This window comes from Osmerus mordax, chromosome 20, assembly GCF_038355195.1.
Source record: "Osmerus mordax isolate fOsmMor3 chromosome 20, fOsmMor3.pri, whole genome shotgun sequence".
In the NCBI taxonomy this organism is placed as follows: domain Eukaryota; kingdom Metazoa; phylum Chordata; class Actinopteri; order Osmeriformes; family Osmeridae; genus Osmerus; species Osmerus mordax.
The window spans coordinates 5,829,862-5,845,690 of record NC_090069.1 but is presented as its reverse complement, the minus strand read 5'-3'; the positions used below and the strand labels follow the sequence as shown (position 1 = coordinate 5,845,690).

The window sequence follows — 15,829 nt, the reverse complement described above, 5'->3', positions numbered from 1 at the left end:
AAAGACTGATTAATGAGTGAAGTAGCAAGCATAGGACTGCACTTTCCCTTGTGATTACATTGTACGTATTACCATTCCTTTAAAAAATATTTTTGACAATATGATATAGTTGTTTATGTTGTGAACCACAATCCCTTACATCACATAGACACACCACCACCAGTCACACACCACCACCAGGCTTTGCTGAGTGTGAGATGATTGTTCAGTGAGCATGCAGCTGTGCAGTAGGGAAGCAGTATACATGAAATACCTGTAGGGCAAATGACAGGAGGGAGGTCAAGTGAGGAATATATACGTTTCTTGCACTATTATGCTTTGCTCACACTTGGACCCTCCCTATTCTTTGTGGGAACTTTTCATGGAGGGGCGTGATCTGATTCAACTGCAACATCCCAAACCAACAGAAGGTCAGTCAGGATTCTTACAGGTTACAGGTTTGAGGTTCATGCTAGAGATTTCTGGCAGTAATTCAGGGTGTTTTTTCACTGATTACTCTTGATAAAAAAGTAACTTTTATGTGGTTTTGAGATAGGTATCTTAAAGAGAACTATGTGCTTATTTGTGTTAATCTTAACATGAATTAATAATGTTTCAATGTAGAACAATTTACCATAGTCCTCAGTAAAAATACATCTAGCATTTGACCTATGAAGGACTAACAGCTCAAACCTGAAAATACCTCACATTTCTTGCACCAGGCTTGTGCAGTAATGCATGATGACAACTGGATGGACATGGAAAAAGACACAGACATTTTTTAACCCTGTCTCCAAATGTAAAAAAATATTATATATAATCTGGTGTCTTAAAGTTGCATGTGTCTTTGCACCTAGGTTCTGTCACAACGTAAGTTCATCTACACATACTGAAAGACACAGTAAACATTCACACTCTCTCCACAGCTTCTACATACTCCAGGCAATGACAGTTGAGTTTTGATACACATTCGTGGTGCGACCGTGTCAGTTTAGCTTGAACACATACCACTCAGTGATGTGTCAGTTCAGAGCTTAGGCAGTACATTGGCTGTGTCACTATCGATTCACATGTTGACATTACAAAATGGCCGTGCTTGCTTTTAATGAAACTTAACATCAACGGTGGGCCACAATTGATGAATAGCAACCCCTATTTGTCACTGCTATCAAATTATGTAGAGGCAAATAATTGATTCACCTGTTGTAAATCAAGAAGCATTAACATGTATTCCGGCAGTTTGGCTCCACTCATAATATCTTAAAACATACTTCCCACAGAGATCCAGCTTGACTGTCATTCAATTAACCAAAGTAATGTATTTCATAATAATGATTACATACCACATACTTAATCTTTTTGGGGGAAGAAAATACTTGGGTTTACAAAAACAAAAAGGTACAAAGGTTAGCCAATGTCTACTTTTTGTCACAATGAAGTAAACCATAATCTTTCACTCATTTCACATCCATTTGTTAAGTACCTCTTTGGTGCCCCAACAGTATTGTTTAAGGTCAGCTACTAGATGTTGGTACCTTGACTTCGTTAGAGTATTTGGTCCAACATACAGTATATTATGTGTTTCTCTCATTCAATTACTCTCTTAGAAACTTGACACACAGTTGTTCACAAATAACAAGCCTGCCACCTAGGGGACAAACTATACCTTCTCAGTCTTGCAAACCAAACTTCCAATCTGGCAAACCAAACCACAAATCCTAAACCTTATACTGTTTACAAGGCTAAATGATGCAGCAGGTTTTTATCTCAAATGATGCACCCTCTGTTCAAAGCTGGGATCACCCCCCTAACTTCTTTGAGCCCAAGGAGCTGTTACTTCAAGCACCTCTAAAATAATTTAAACTAAACAGCCCATAGTCTATAAACTAAAAAGACTCACTACAAAGTAGGTGTGTGATGCTCTATTTCACACAAAGGGCAATGGATATTTCCAAAGCTTGTTGGTATAGATATCTGGAACCTTTCTCATGAGTCCAAGTTAATCTAAACATTGACAAAAGCTCAATGATATGCTTGAGGGATCTTGAAGTAATGAGTTGCAGCTTTGTTCTTTGGCCAACCTTTTTTAAATGATTTTGTTTGACTAATCTTTGGATTGATAACCGCAATAGCAAAATATACCTGCAAATGGTAAGGATCAGTGTCCCTGTTTTATTGTTTGTCACACCTCCTAGCACATAGACCTAAATGTAACTTCTCATAAACAAATTGCAAATAACCGGTTTCAATTCTAGTCTGCAGGACACATGCAGACATTTCATAACTTAACTTAGTATGTTTTGAATCCCTTTCACCAGGGATTCATGAATTTCTTTATTCATATACTGTACTTATGGACCTCATGTTTTACATTCAATATGATTCTGCACTGTTGCATGGTTACAAACCTCCAAATATCCATCAAGTCATAGACTTCAATGGGGAAGTCTGACAGCATTCTTTATAAGTTGTTGAGGCCTTTTTGTTCTTGATGAGAAAAAAGTGTTAGGTTTTTAGGTCATACAGGGTGGACCTATCGGAGGATAGGTATTAGGGGTGGGAATCTTTTGGTACCTCACGATTCTAATCGATTCTTGGGGTCACGAATCGATTAAAAATCGTTTCACGTTTTTTTGCGATTTTTAATCCAAATTTGTTTTTGTATTAAAATAAATAAATAACATTACATAAAAAATAATAAACGATTTTTTACATTTGTGAATCGCTGGAAGACTGAATCGCGATTCAAATGTCAATCGACCCCTAATAGGTACCCCTTACTAGCTACATAGAGAACCATACACGAAAGAAACAATTATTATAATGTCACACTTCTTTTGTTGTACATTTTCGTTCTATTTATATACGTTTACGTGTCTAGGAGTTTAAGGAGTGGGTTTTCTTGAATTTTATTTATTCTATTGTGAAAATTATTATTATTAATTATTCATTTTATTTTATGATTCATACATATTATTGTTTTAAAATACAATTATAAATAAATTTACATTTTACATTTACATTTATGCATTTAGCAGACGCTTTTATCCAAAGCGACTTCCAAGAGAGAGCTTTACAAAAGAGCATAGGTCACTGATCATAACAACGAGATAGCCCCAAACATTGCGAGCAGCCAAAACATGAAGCATACATTGTGGAAAACCAAATAAGTTCCAAAGGGAAGAACCATAAGAGCATAAAGTTAAACAAGTTACAATTGAACAACATGAACTCCCCACAAGAGTGCAAGAGTGTACCTGTAGAAAAAACAATCAACAGTAAAAATATTTCACAGCGAGTATAAGAATTTGAAACCGTTACAACTAACCAACAAGAGCAACAAGTCTCTCAATACGAGTCATTGTGATCCTGGAGGAAACTAACATCAGGTCCAGCCAAGCATTCCTAAGTGCCGTTGTACTCCCGGAACAAGTGCGTCTTGAGCCTTTTCTTGAAGGTGGGGAGACAGTCAGTGTCCCTGATGGAGGTGGGGAGTTGATTCCACCATTGGGGGGCCAGACAGGAGAAGAGCTTGTGTTGGGACCGGGCGCTCTTGAGCGGTGGGACCACCAGACGGTTGTCAGAAGAAGACCGTAGGTGGCGGGGGGGGGGGGGGGGTGTAAGGCTGGAGGAGAGACTTGATGTAGTCGGGTGCAGTCCCGTTCACCGCTCGGAAGGTACCAGAGTCTTGAATCTGATACGGGCCGTGATGGGAGCCAGTGGAGGGAGATGAGGAGCGGGGTAACATGGGAGCGTCTGGGTAGATTGAAGACCAGATGGGCCGCCGCGTTCTGAATTCTCTGGAGAGGGCGGGTTGCGCATGCTGGGAGACCGGAGAGCAGCGAGTTGCAGTAGTCCAACTTTGAGAGGACCAGTGCTTGGACAAGCAGCTGGGTGGAATGCTCAGATAAGTATCTCCTGATCTTCCGGATGTTGTAGAGGGTGAATCTACACGACCGGGAGACCGCAGCAATGTGGGCTGTGAGGGAGAGCAGTGGTAGGAGAAGCCGTGGGAGGTGATGATTGGTCCAAGCGACGTGGTGTAGAGGGTGAAGAGGAGGGGTCCAAGGACGGATCCCTGTGGGACACCAGTGGAGAGCTGGCGGGGGCCTGACACTTTGCCTCCCCAGGAGACCTGGTAGGATCTTTCCGACAGGTAGGATGAGATCCACTGAAGTGCAGTGCCAGTGATGCCCATCTCAGAAAGTCTGGCCAGCAGGATTTGATGGTTAACTGTATCAAACGCTGCAGAAAGGTCCAGCAGAATGATGATGGATGACCTCGAAGCCGCTCTGGCAGACTGGAGGGCCGTGGTGACTGACAGGAGGCCAGTTTCTGTGGAGTGGCCAGTCTTGAAGCCCGATTGGTTGGGGTCAAGCAGGTTGTTCTGAGAGAGTACGTTTGACAGTTGGTTAGATACAGCGCGTTCAATTGTTTTAGAAAAGAAGGGTAGTAGTGATACCGGTCTGTAGTTCTGGAGGACAGCTGGGTTACTGGAGGGTTAAATAAATACATGGATTAAATGATTTAATAATAAATACAAAGTTGAAGGAGCACCAAACACAAAAGATGAATTATAGTAATGGCATTCACTAATCATTTGGACTTGTTTTTGTTTTTGTGTTTTTAGATTTAGTCTTTTATCTTAAGAACAGGTTTTGTTGTTTGTTGTAACCTTTTTTGTAAAAGTTACTATGTGAACAAACGTTATAAAATGAAGCATATAGGTGCTTGCACAATGCTTCAACACAGCAACATACCAGCATTCTGATGGTGGCTGTTGTATTTAGAATGTTGGCAGAAAAAGGCAAGGGCATAGGCACTCTGTGCACACTGACCCAACATAACAGCTGTACATACCGGAAAGCTGTGAGAGTGAATGGAGAAGTTATTGGCAGTGAATGGAATGTGCCCACTCTCTGGGTTTAGGTGCTGGACCATTGTCATGGAGGCAGTTGCCCAGAATGTCGAGATCTGCTCCACCATGCTGCCACTCTCTTTCCCCCCAGAGCAATTAGTGCTTAAATTCAAGTTTCTACTCTTCTCCTTTGTTCTTCGTCCCTCCTTTCATCTGTTCAGTGGCCTCCTTCTGGTCTTAAATAGCCTGTCATGACCAGACCCCCCCACACACACTCCTCCAGTGTTATGAGGGGAGAGCAGCCTGGATCCAGACAGGAGCACTTGTATGACCCAACTGTATGACCCCAGCTTCATCCTCTTTGAGTACACGTTATTATTACCATACCAACTTGTTTTAAGAATTGTAGTTTTAAATGCCCTGTTAATCCCTCAATATTTGCTTTTACTTTGCAATAACAATGTATTACAATTGTCTTTGCCAAATTTCAAAAAAGAAATTCTGCTGTCATTTTTTGGGACGGGATGATTGGTTGAACTGTGTAGATGTTAATGTGTAATTACTGGAGGCATTTTATTGCACAAGCCAATAAAATGAAATGGCTCTCATATGACCTGAAATATAGGCTACTGCGTAACTTTAAAAACCTTACATTGCACATTTCTGTGTTGATTGCTCCTGGTCTGGATTTTTACAACGCTGTGAAGCACTTGAATTGATATAAAGTAAACATTTAAGTGTGTACTGCACTGTCACTACTGGGCAATATAACAAATACCAGAGACGTGACAGTGCACAATATGAACAGGAAACTATTAAATAGTCGATGCTGTGCTACCCTCTGAATACCTTGCAAAAGAGTTTCTTCATATGATTTTTACCCCTTCTCCTGTTCAGGCGGGCGTCCCGGCCCTCATGATTGTAGGCGTGGTAAAAACCTGGTGGTAGACTCAGGCAGCTCCTCCTTGACTCCGACCAAGTCTCAGACTCAGGAATGTGGATCAGTGTTCAAGAAAAGCAATATGCCATGACCCAATGTGGGAAGGAACATTTTTTGTGTGTTTTTAAAGCATGTTCTGCTTTAAAATCTGGTGGTGCATGTCGCTGGTTAACAGTCTGTGTTTGTGAGTCTGTGTGTCAGACAGTGTGTGTCTGTGTGTTTGTTGGAATGGGGGAGGAATGAAGAGGACGAGAAAGAGGGAGAGCATGTTGAAGCTAACTCCAACCTGATTTATAAAATTTGTTCGATTTCAGGTGATTTCACCATCAAAGTCGTCATAAAAAACAATAGGCCTTAGAATGGGCAACTTCAGTTAAACTTTGATTCAGTCTTTACTTTATGGCATTGGGTCAGTGCAATGGACTTGCACTCTAATGTTCTATGATATATTATCATTAGTGACAAAGTATATGGTTAGTATACGGTTATCATTAGTGACAAGGTATAATACAATTATGTGAAATAATGAAATACACACAGCCAAAGTACACTCATTGTGTCCTATCAAATCAGATTTGACTGGTTTTGAGAAACTGCAACAAATTCTATATTGAATTGGAACTGGGTTTGAAGTGAGGAAACACAACAAAAAATCTTAAAACAAATTTCGTATCAGTATTTGGTGACGTCCCAGGGCTAAGTCTCAATGTATTGAACATTGAATGAAATCCTTAACTAAAATAAACTACTGTTCCCATAAGGCATTGCAAATAACAACAAACGTGTCTGGGTTCTCTTTGCACTCCACAGCTACCTGTGAATGAAGACAAACAAGTAATTATTTGCTGCAAGATGAGGTAATGCAAAGAAAGATGTAATATAACAGCGTTAACGTTGCAAAAGTTTCCCAGGATCGTAAATAGGTCATGTAATTATAATTCCTAAATGTCACTCGATTAAGACGTTAATTGTGCCATGCCAAGTAGCAGAATTTTAGCAACAGTACAGCATGATGTACTTAAAAGGTCGGTGGAGTTGGACTTTTGACATTTTAATTATGCTTGAATAAATAATAAATGAACAACAAAAAACGTTCTTATTTTAAAGTGTGTAGTCTGTCCTCCTCAAACCGGTTTCTCGTCAAACCTTGAAGCAACGTAGCTGAGCTAACCTAGCTACAGTACGCAACGTTAGCAAGCTAGGCTAGTTCTTCCAGCTACTAAACTAGTCTATGTTAGTTACGGCGTGTTGCACATGTTATCTCTAAGCTTTTATTGACAGTTTGCGACATTTAGGAAAATAACGGTTATGTCCGCTGCAGCATTGTGTTTCATCAAGAATTCAAAATTATATTTCACCTACTTTTACCTACCTCCCACCTGGTTGACCTGTTTTCTAGCTACAGTAGCCTACTGTACTGTAGCTCGCAAACTAGCGTAGCTTGATGAATGAAACGGTATGTAAACATTGACTATTCATCCCTGACTTGAATCCGTACACTATATAGCAGTGTATATTTATCATTGTGATCATCCAAGTTTACTCTCTGCTATGAATTATATCACCATCTGTACTCTGTTTACATAGCTACTGATTCCTATTTTAAACACCATGCAACGTTAAAGGAATATATACAATGGCAATCGATAGGTCATTCATTGCTGGGTGTCATGCTAGTCCCAGATCAGGCCTGTCTGCTTTCTGTATTTAGTATTTAGAGGCTGGCAAGCTAATTAGACCACCACGAAGGGATTCCTGAGGCAAACATGGCACTTGGAAAATGAAAGTGGGGTTGTGTGAGGAGGGGTGTGGATAAGTAATTAAACATGACAAAAGTAGGTTGCTATGACTGCACACCCGTCCTCTGTGCATCCCTTCTTTGAATAATGTGGCATGTTGCCCTCGCTGTGATGCTCTGTGGTGCACAAAGACTCTTGCAAGGCTTGTCTCACAAGAAGAAGCCCCCCCTCCTCTCTCTATCTTTTATACTCGGCCTCCTCCGATAAAAAGCTAAACAAATTACTCTTATGCTTTTTTTTGTTTTGTTTTTTTACAGTACAGACTCTTTGCACTTTGAATGGTAGGGACATTAAGTTGAAAGCGATAATCGCAATAGGCTGATAATAAAGTTGGCTCAGAAATAAGGAGCCTTTGACCATGATCTCTTGTGTTTTGCCCTTTAGAGCTGAGTAGAATAGTGATGAGGGCGCAGTGTGGGTTCCCTGAGTCTATTCAGTGGCAGGAACTCAGCCAGAGAGTTAACAGCTCAGCTCCATCATTTGTGTGTTGCATATAGGTGGAAATGTGAATCATTAGTTTCCTGTACTATTCCAAGTGGAGATGTCATATTTTGGCAGACTTAACATCAGGTTTCAGTTGCTCTTTATGACCACCAGTGCCTCCTTGAGAAAGAGAGAATCCTGCCTGACCGCATTTTCCACTAAGTAACATTGTGGACTGGAATGGGCAGGAGGGAGAGGGAGAGAGAGGAGGGTTGAGGAACAGCGCAGAGTCACTTGCCGTAGTTGGCTCTTCGGGACTTGCAGAGAAATCTCACCCGCCTCTCTAAAACAACGTGTTGGCCTGTTATTTTACAACGGGTAAAAAAAGAGAGAAAAAAAGACGCTAAATAGGACAATTTTCTTTGTTTTCTATTTTTCTTCCTTTCGCCTCGCCATCTCCTTTTCCGGCAGGAGTGGCTCACTGTAGACAGCCATGGCGCCTGGAGACATGGTGCCAGAGCACGCCAAGCAGCAGAAACCCAAGGAGAAACAGCAGCGGCCCAGCCCAAGGAAGCCCTCTGTGCGAGACAGCGAGCCGGATGGCTCCTTCGTATTCGAGGCCTACGAGGCATGGAAGGACTTCCATAACTCCCTCAGGCAGTTCTACGAAGTCGGGGAGCTCTGTGACGTCACACTGAAAGTAGGTCTGACCTGAGCACAGATTTTAATGTTGTGTCCGTGTTTACATTGAAGTGAACCTGCTGAAGAACTGAGCGCTGGCGGAAAAACATGGCCACTTTGGCCAGATGTCTTCATAGCCTTTTATTTTGTTGGCCTTTTATCTAACTTGGTTACCTCTATAAATATCTTCAGTATTGTCATTAAAAAGGCAGATGCTACTGAACCAACAAAAGAGCATGGATATTTAGGGGGAAAGAAAAGCTTGTGAGTGCACACGTTGAAGCCCTTCTCTCTGTCTCTCTCCCTCCCTCCTGTTCTTCATCTAGGTGGGCAGCAGGCTAATACCATGCCACAAGCTAGTGCTGGCCTGTGTCATCCCTTACTTCAGGTAGGTGTATACTTTTTCCTGTTTTCTCACTTGTGGACTGTAGTGACTTTTATTTCCCGCAGCACTTTGCAGTCAAGGCGGCTGCCTAAGCAGCACACGGCTGCCGCCTTAACTCAGTTGTTGTGTTTTTTTTATGAGCGATATCCGCCGTGTTACTCTGTCCTGTTTTCTCCCTTTCATTCCAAACCGTGACAAACTCCAGTCTCCCTTCTCTGCAGAACGCATAAAAATTAGTTTTTTGAAGGAAAACGTCCCCCCCCCCCCCCCTTGGGCAGCCGGCAAACCCCACCCTACCGCCTTAACTAACACATTTTGTGCGGGAAACCCTGAACCATGTCTTTGAAATTCACTAAACATTGTAAAATTCTCGTAAATATTTAGACCAGAGAATACGTGTGGAGACGCGTGTCTGACTAACCTTGTCTGATGTCCTCCAAGGGCCATGTTCCTTTCGGAGATGTCCGAGGCCAAGCAGGACCTGATCGAAATCAAAGACTTTGACGGCGACGCCATCCAGGACCTGGTGGGCTTCGCCTACTCCTCCCGGCTAACCCTGACCGTGGACAACGTCCAGCCGCTGCTCTACGCCGCCTGCATCCTTCAGGTCCTCCTCCTGGATTCAAAGATAGGACACAGAACATAGAATACTCCCTCACTATAGCATTGGGATCATGGGTCTGACCATAGTGACGCACAACTGACTGCTTTGAATGCAGAACATCCCTACCCCCGTTCCCCCTGCCCATAGTCTTCAACACTACCCCAATGTCTGTCCGAGCAGGTGGAGCTGGTGGCGCGTGCCTGCTGTGAGTACATGAAGGCCCACTTTCATCCCTCCAACTGCCTGGCCGTGCGCACCTTCGCCGAGAGCCACAACCGCGTCGACCTGATGGACATGGCGGACCGCTACGCGTGCGAGCACTTCCGCGAGGTGGTGGACTGCGAGGACTTTCCGTGCGTGTCGCCGCAGCACCTGCGCACCTTGCTCTCGTCCGGCGAGCTCAACATCCATTCGGAGACGCAGGTGTACAACGCCGCCGTCAAGTGGCTCAAAGCCAACCCCCAGAACCATGAGGCCTGGCTGGACCAGATCATGTCTCAGGTGTGTGTGTGTGTGTTTGTGCATGCGAGGGAGGGTATTTGTCCTCGTGTTTATGCTTGGGGGTTGTTGACCGCTACGTGTGTTTACAGTCGCGCCACCTCATGCGTGTTTCACACCGGCGTTGCGTCCTCGCAGGTGCGCCTCCCCCTGCTGCCTGTCGACTTCCTGACCGGCACAGTGGCCAAGGAGGAGATGATCAAGACCAATCTGAGCTGCCGAGACCTGCTGGATGAAGCCAGGAACTACCACCTGCACCTCAGCAACAAGGTGGTGCCCGACTTTGAGTACTCGGTCCGCACCACTCCCAGAAAGCACACGGCAGGTAAGGCCCAAGCCTGGATCGTTTATGACCGTGAGAGAAAAAACAATTGTGCTTAGCTCCAGTACTGAATAGCGGCTGCTGTTGTCGAGTGTGTCTTCTGTCTTCTGATTGGTCCTTCCCGCCGACCCCTCCCTCCAGGCGTGTTGTTCTGTGTCGGCGGCCGAGGCGGTTCTGGGGACCCGTTCCGCAGCATTGAGTGTTACTCCATCAGCAAGAACAGCTGGTTCTTTGGACCAGAGATGAACAGCAGACGCCGGCACGTTGGAGTCATATCTGTAGGAGGTAATGCAGGGGGAGGGGAGGAGGGAGAGAAAGGAGGAAGACAAATGGAAGTCGACATGGAGGCTGTCGGAAATACAGAACAGCCAATTAACGGTTCAATAGATGACATGCTACTTTTAAGGAGGTGGTTATGGAATCCCCTGCTAGATTCTCAAAATAGCTCTTTGACCTAGACCGGGCAAACGCTCAAGAAGACAAAAGCACTTTTGGGGTGACCAGCTGACAGATGGGTAGAAGCTGTATTATTTAGAGAAGCAACGTCAGAATCATCCATATTTTTCAAATGTTTTCCTTTTGTCATTGATGGCTGCTCTCCTCTGTTGGATGCGTTGCTGACCTTGTTTGTCCTCAGGTAAGGTGTATGCCGTTGGTGGCCATGACGGCAGTGAACACCTGGGCAACATGGAGATGTTCGATCCCCTCACCAACAAATGGATGATGAAGGCCTCCATGAACACAAAAAGGTGAGTTGACCATTTGTTTGGAGCTTGATTGGCTTTTTCTGCGCAAAACGTCTATAGCGGGATGGGACCATCCTATCAGTTCCGTTATACTATTGTTGACTTCCATTTGGCCAGTTTGCCAGTTCAGGCCTTTGACGTGTGTGTGTGTGTGTGTGTGTGTGTGTGTGTGTGTGTGTGTGTGTGTGTAGGAGGGGGATAGCGTTGGCTGCTTTGGGAGGCCCTATCTATGCTATCGGAGGCCTGGACGACAACTCGTGCTTTAACGACGTGGAGAGATACGACATTGAGTGCGACCGCTGGAGTGCCGTGGCCCCCATGAACACGCCCCGGGGAGGGGTGGGGTCTGTGGCATTAGGGGTAAGACGGACATGAACAAGACCAGAAGGTGGGAACTGTTAGCGGTACCGGCATTACGCGGTCGGCAATAGGCTGGCAGTTACTGTACTGAGCCCTGTGCAGGTGTTATAACAGGACATTTACACACGCCCCAGAACAGCCACCACATGCAAGGTCAACCCAGTGAAATGACGTTGTGTTCTACGCTTTGAGTGACAATGGCTAACGCTCAGTAATAATAATATGTTTAATTTTGATAGCGCCTTTTCCCGACCTCAAGGACGCTTTACAATAGTAAAACAGTACAATGAAACAAAAACATGGATGAACACAATGTAAATAAAATAAAAAAGCATCAAGCAATCAAACACTTGTAGCACAGTAGCTTGGTTAACAGCCCTAAGGTCCCACTAGAGATTTATTTTTCAACCTAAGCATCTTAACCCCCCACAGAGCCATGTGTATGCAGTGGGGGGGAACGACGGCGTGGCGTCCCTGTCGAGCGTGGAGCGCTTCGACCCCCACCTCAACAAGTGGACGGAGGTCAGAGAGATGGGCCAGCGGAGGGCAGGCAACGGCGTCAGCGAGCTCAACGGCTGCCTCTACGTCGTGGGTGAGAGGGACCGCACACGACACACAGCGTCGGATTCCACGTCAGAGGACACAACTGACCTGGCTTTGGCCGATTTGGGTGGTCACTCTTGGGGTTTTTACACTCTAGGTACCTGTGGAGAGTTAGCAGAGTATGTCTATTTTCGATCCTGAACGGTATCCTGGAGAGGCTCCCTAGAATTTTGAATGTTTTTGAACGTCTGTGTTTTTGAACGCCTCCTCATCCGGCTCCTCTGAGATAGCGGGATCACATGCCTCCGGGCCTACGCCCTCGCTGTTTTACACAGCAGCATATGGGAAGCAGGGGAGGAGAAAAGGCCACGTTAAGTAAATCTGGTTACTGATTACAGGCCATGCATGAGGACCCAAAGTTTTATTGGGTCACCTGAATTTTAAGAGTCACTCAAGGCTGATTCGAAGTTCAAGTTTTTTTTGGCTGAGTTGGCAAAATTGGCTATGAGCGGAAGTCAATTCTCAACGCCTGATGTTTTCATTTAGTGGCTACTTTCTGGCAATAGGCTGTTGCTGAACTTGTGCCCTCGTATCTCAGTCTTATCTCATAGAACATGCAGTTAACTGTAACACTTTCTAAATGACCCTGTTGTTAGTCTTTCTACCAGTCTTACCCTTCTCCCCCCATCATAACACAACTGTTCTGGGATTCTTCCCTGTGTGTCTGAGCCCATCTCTGGTGCTGAATCCCTTTTTCCTTGTCCCACAGGGGGCTTTGACGACAACTCGCCGCTGAGCTCGGTGGAGAGGTTCGACCCCCGGCTGCACCGCTGGGACTACGTCTCGGAGCTGACCACGCCCCGCGGCGGAGTCGGCGTGGCATCCGTCATGGGGCGTGTGTTTGCCGTCGGGGGGCACAACGGCAACATCTACCTGAACACCGTGGAGGCCTTTGACCCCCGCATGAACAGGTGAGCTGGGCAGAGAGGCACGGTGTGGGGAAGGGGTGTGTTTCCCTGTGTTGAGATGCTATTAGAGAAGGTTCAATCTGCGTGTGTCGGTTCAGAACACACTGTGCATCCCATAATAAAGCTCAAGCTGTGTGTGTGGGTGTGTCAGGTGGGAGCTGGTGGGCTCGGTGTCCCACTGTCGTGCCGGAGCGGGCGTAGCTGTGTGCACCTCCCACATCAGCCAGATAAGGGACGTGGGCCAGGGTTCTAGCAACGTGGTGGACTGCATGTGACCGCTGGACAGCAGGACCCTGACCAGACCCGCACAGCTGCCAACAGAACACTTATCCCAAACCCAACCACACGGACGTCGACTCGTTCCACCTCCTCTTTGTTTAAAAGCACTGACCATCAACACTCACGATTGGAAACTCGTTATCATCACAAAGGCTAAATGCAATTCTTTGACTAGTTACAGGAACACTGCACAATCACTTCCTGTCTGTGTCCCTCAAATACTTTTATGCACCATGACGGACAGATGGTCGATGAGACCATCTTCGGCTTCTCTTAGCCCTGTGGAAGCCGAAAAAGTGTTTCAGTAGTTTTGTTTTGCGATATTTTCTGTTTAGTTATGTATTTCACGATGTACTGTATTCCCGTGGTTTTGTTCTTTGACCTGGTTACTCAAGGGAACATGACTGACAGCATTCTGTTTAGAGAGGCCAATAAGCTTCATTTTCTATTGAATATAGTTATTCTTTTGAAATAATAGTTTTTCCACTTGTTATCCCGATAAATAAAAAGTATTCAGGTATTTCAGAAAAACTATAGATTTAAGGTTTTACCTGTCATAGACTTTGTGTCTCAGAGACTGTCTTCGCCTCAGCGCTAATCGGACTATCTGCCTCTTGTATTTGCGTTTGAACAATCATTCCTGGCAGGAAAGGACCCGGTGGGTCTGTGTTGGGCAGACTTGGATCCGAAAATTACACTGCAATAAAAGATGGCTGCTGTCCTATACTGCCAGGGTTAAGTGAAAGATTTTTTACATAGACGATCTCGTGCCCAACTCGGTAGCCCTGGACAATTTGCGAGTCATCATTCTTTGGATGAATTTGATCTTGTCCCTTTGCCGCCTTCCCACCTCACCGAACTAAACTTCCCCAGGGGACATACAAAATTTGGATAGAATTCATAGAAAGATGGAAAGGTTATACTCTGTAATAAATATTAGGATCATTGCCACAGGGAAAAGGGGACAATTAAGAGTCAACTCTGTAAAATTATTTTTAAAAGATAGCTGGACTGTCAGTGATCAAGCGTGTGTTTGGGAGTGTAAAGAGATGGGGAATGATCTGCCAAAAGGTTAAGATATATTTTAATATATGGAGTTTTGTATCACAAACTCACTGCATATATGTTGCGTTATCCTTTAATATCTTATTGAATTTGTTGTGCACTATTTTCTTAGAATAGAAGTAAGGATTGACTATATATTTTGTCCCATGTACTGTACATTTTTATATTTTCAAGAGTTGGCAGTATCTGCTTTTGTAAGCTCTGATGTAAGAGGTAGTTGCGTATCCTGGCCACCTTAAGGCATTCAGGTAACTGTTTGGATTTATTTTCGGTTCTATCCTTCAAAACAGGTGCGTGAAATTGAAATGTATGAAAATATTTAAATACTTAATTGAGATGCCATGTTAGATATGCTGTTTGTGAATGCAGTCTAACTCATGTAGGACATTTGTTACACCAGACAGAGCTATGCTGACTGTGACAGAACATGTCTGGCGCTTTTGTAAACTTGATCAATATGTTTTGATGCACAATATGCTGTACTTTTGTGTTTCTTTCATTTTTACAGCTGGCTATTTAGTTGGTGTTATTAAAATATGTATAAAATTCATGAATCTAACTTGTCCGTTATTTTAAAAGTATCTCCAAAAAAGGGCATACATATTTGGTTTAGCCTGCAGTGCACATGAAATGGCCCCTAACCCTATGCCGATACTGTACATAACCTCAAGTCCCAAGCAAAACCCTCAGTTATACCCTATTTTCATTATCAGCGGTCTTCAGAAGTATGCTGAATAATATATACATGATGTCTCGATCATATTTCAGTTTATAGTTTTGTTGATGGTTTTGTAACCCTTTATACCCACTTACTGTAAAACAAGTTAAAAAGTAACGATTCATGCGTTATGTAAAGTTTACTCATTTAAGATATGTGGTTGTTAAGAGAATCACATTGCTTGTTTTGGACTTTGAGAGTTTAGAATTGTCACTGTCAAACATAATACCACCCTCACAATGATCCATGCTGTTACGTTAAATCTTGGACATTGGAGACACAGGCTTCTTTTCTTAAGGTTATGGTTATCAAGTTTGTATATCACATAAACACGTTTCTATATTAAGCTTTGAAATACGTCTTGTGCAACAGCCATTTAAAACTTTAATTAAAGTGTGTACAGTTTCAATATGGAAACAATGATCAATGACAGCTGCTTGTCTGGACTGTCGACAAGGTACAAGGAAAGAATTGTCAGTGATTATACTGACATTTTGTGGTCTGAAGAAAAAAAAATCATTTCTTATTCAAGGAATCTTTCATTTTGCAGTCAAATGCAAAGGAACCAATTCATGATGAAAAGTGCTATTTAAAAAAACAAACTCGTACATTTGTCAAGTAACAATGTAGCTTTAACCTACATTATCAACTCTGGTAAAGT

The 15,829-nt window shown here is 43.8% G+C and overlaps 1 protein-coding gene across 1 annotated transcript; it reads left to right on the top strand.

Annotated features, from left to right (window-relative positions):
- The first annotated feature begins 6,568 nt into the window (after positions 1 to 6,568).
- On the top strand, positions 6,569 to 15,000 carry klhl8 (kelch-like family member 8). The gene is made up of 12 exons (XM_067258111.1): positions 6,569 to 6,634; positions 8,471 to 8,699; positions 9,007 to 9,068; positions 9,507 to 9,672; positions 9,850 to 10,170; positions 10,306 to 10,492; positions 10,631 to 10,774; positions 11,127 to 11,238; positions 11,427 to 11,595; positions 12,028 to 12,187; positions 12,908 to 13,109; positions 13,258 to 15,000. Exons 2-12 carry the CDS (start codon positions 8,493 to 8,495, stop codon positions 13,379 to 13,381), a joined length of 1,854 nt encoding a protein of 617 aa, XP_067114212.1. The 5' UTR covers positions 6,569 to 6,634; positions 8,471 to 8,492; the 3' UTR covers positions 13,382 to 15,000.
- The last annotated feature ends 829 nt before the right edge of the window (positions 15,001 to 15,829 follow it).

Excerpts from the sequence above, each read along its gene's own strand:
- klhl8 (XM_067258111.1), top strand. The coding sequence starts at position 8,493 with ATGGCGCCTGGAGACATGGTGCCAGAGCACGCCAAGCAGCAGAAACCC. Across the intron at positions 11,596-12,027 it reads TGGGGTCTGTGGCATTAGGG|AGCCATGTGTATGCAGTGGG; the intron begins GTAAGACGGACA and ends AACCCCCCACAG. Across the intron at positions 12,188-12,907 it reads CGGCTGCCTCTACGTCGTGG|GGGGCTTTGACGACAACTCG; the intron begins GTGAGAGGGACC and ends CTTGTCCCACAG.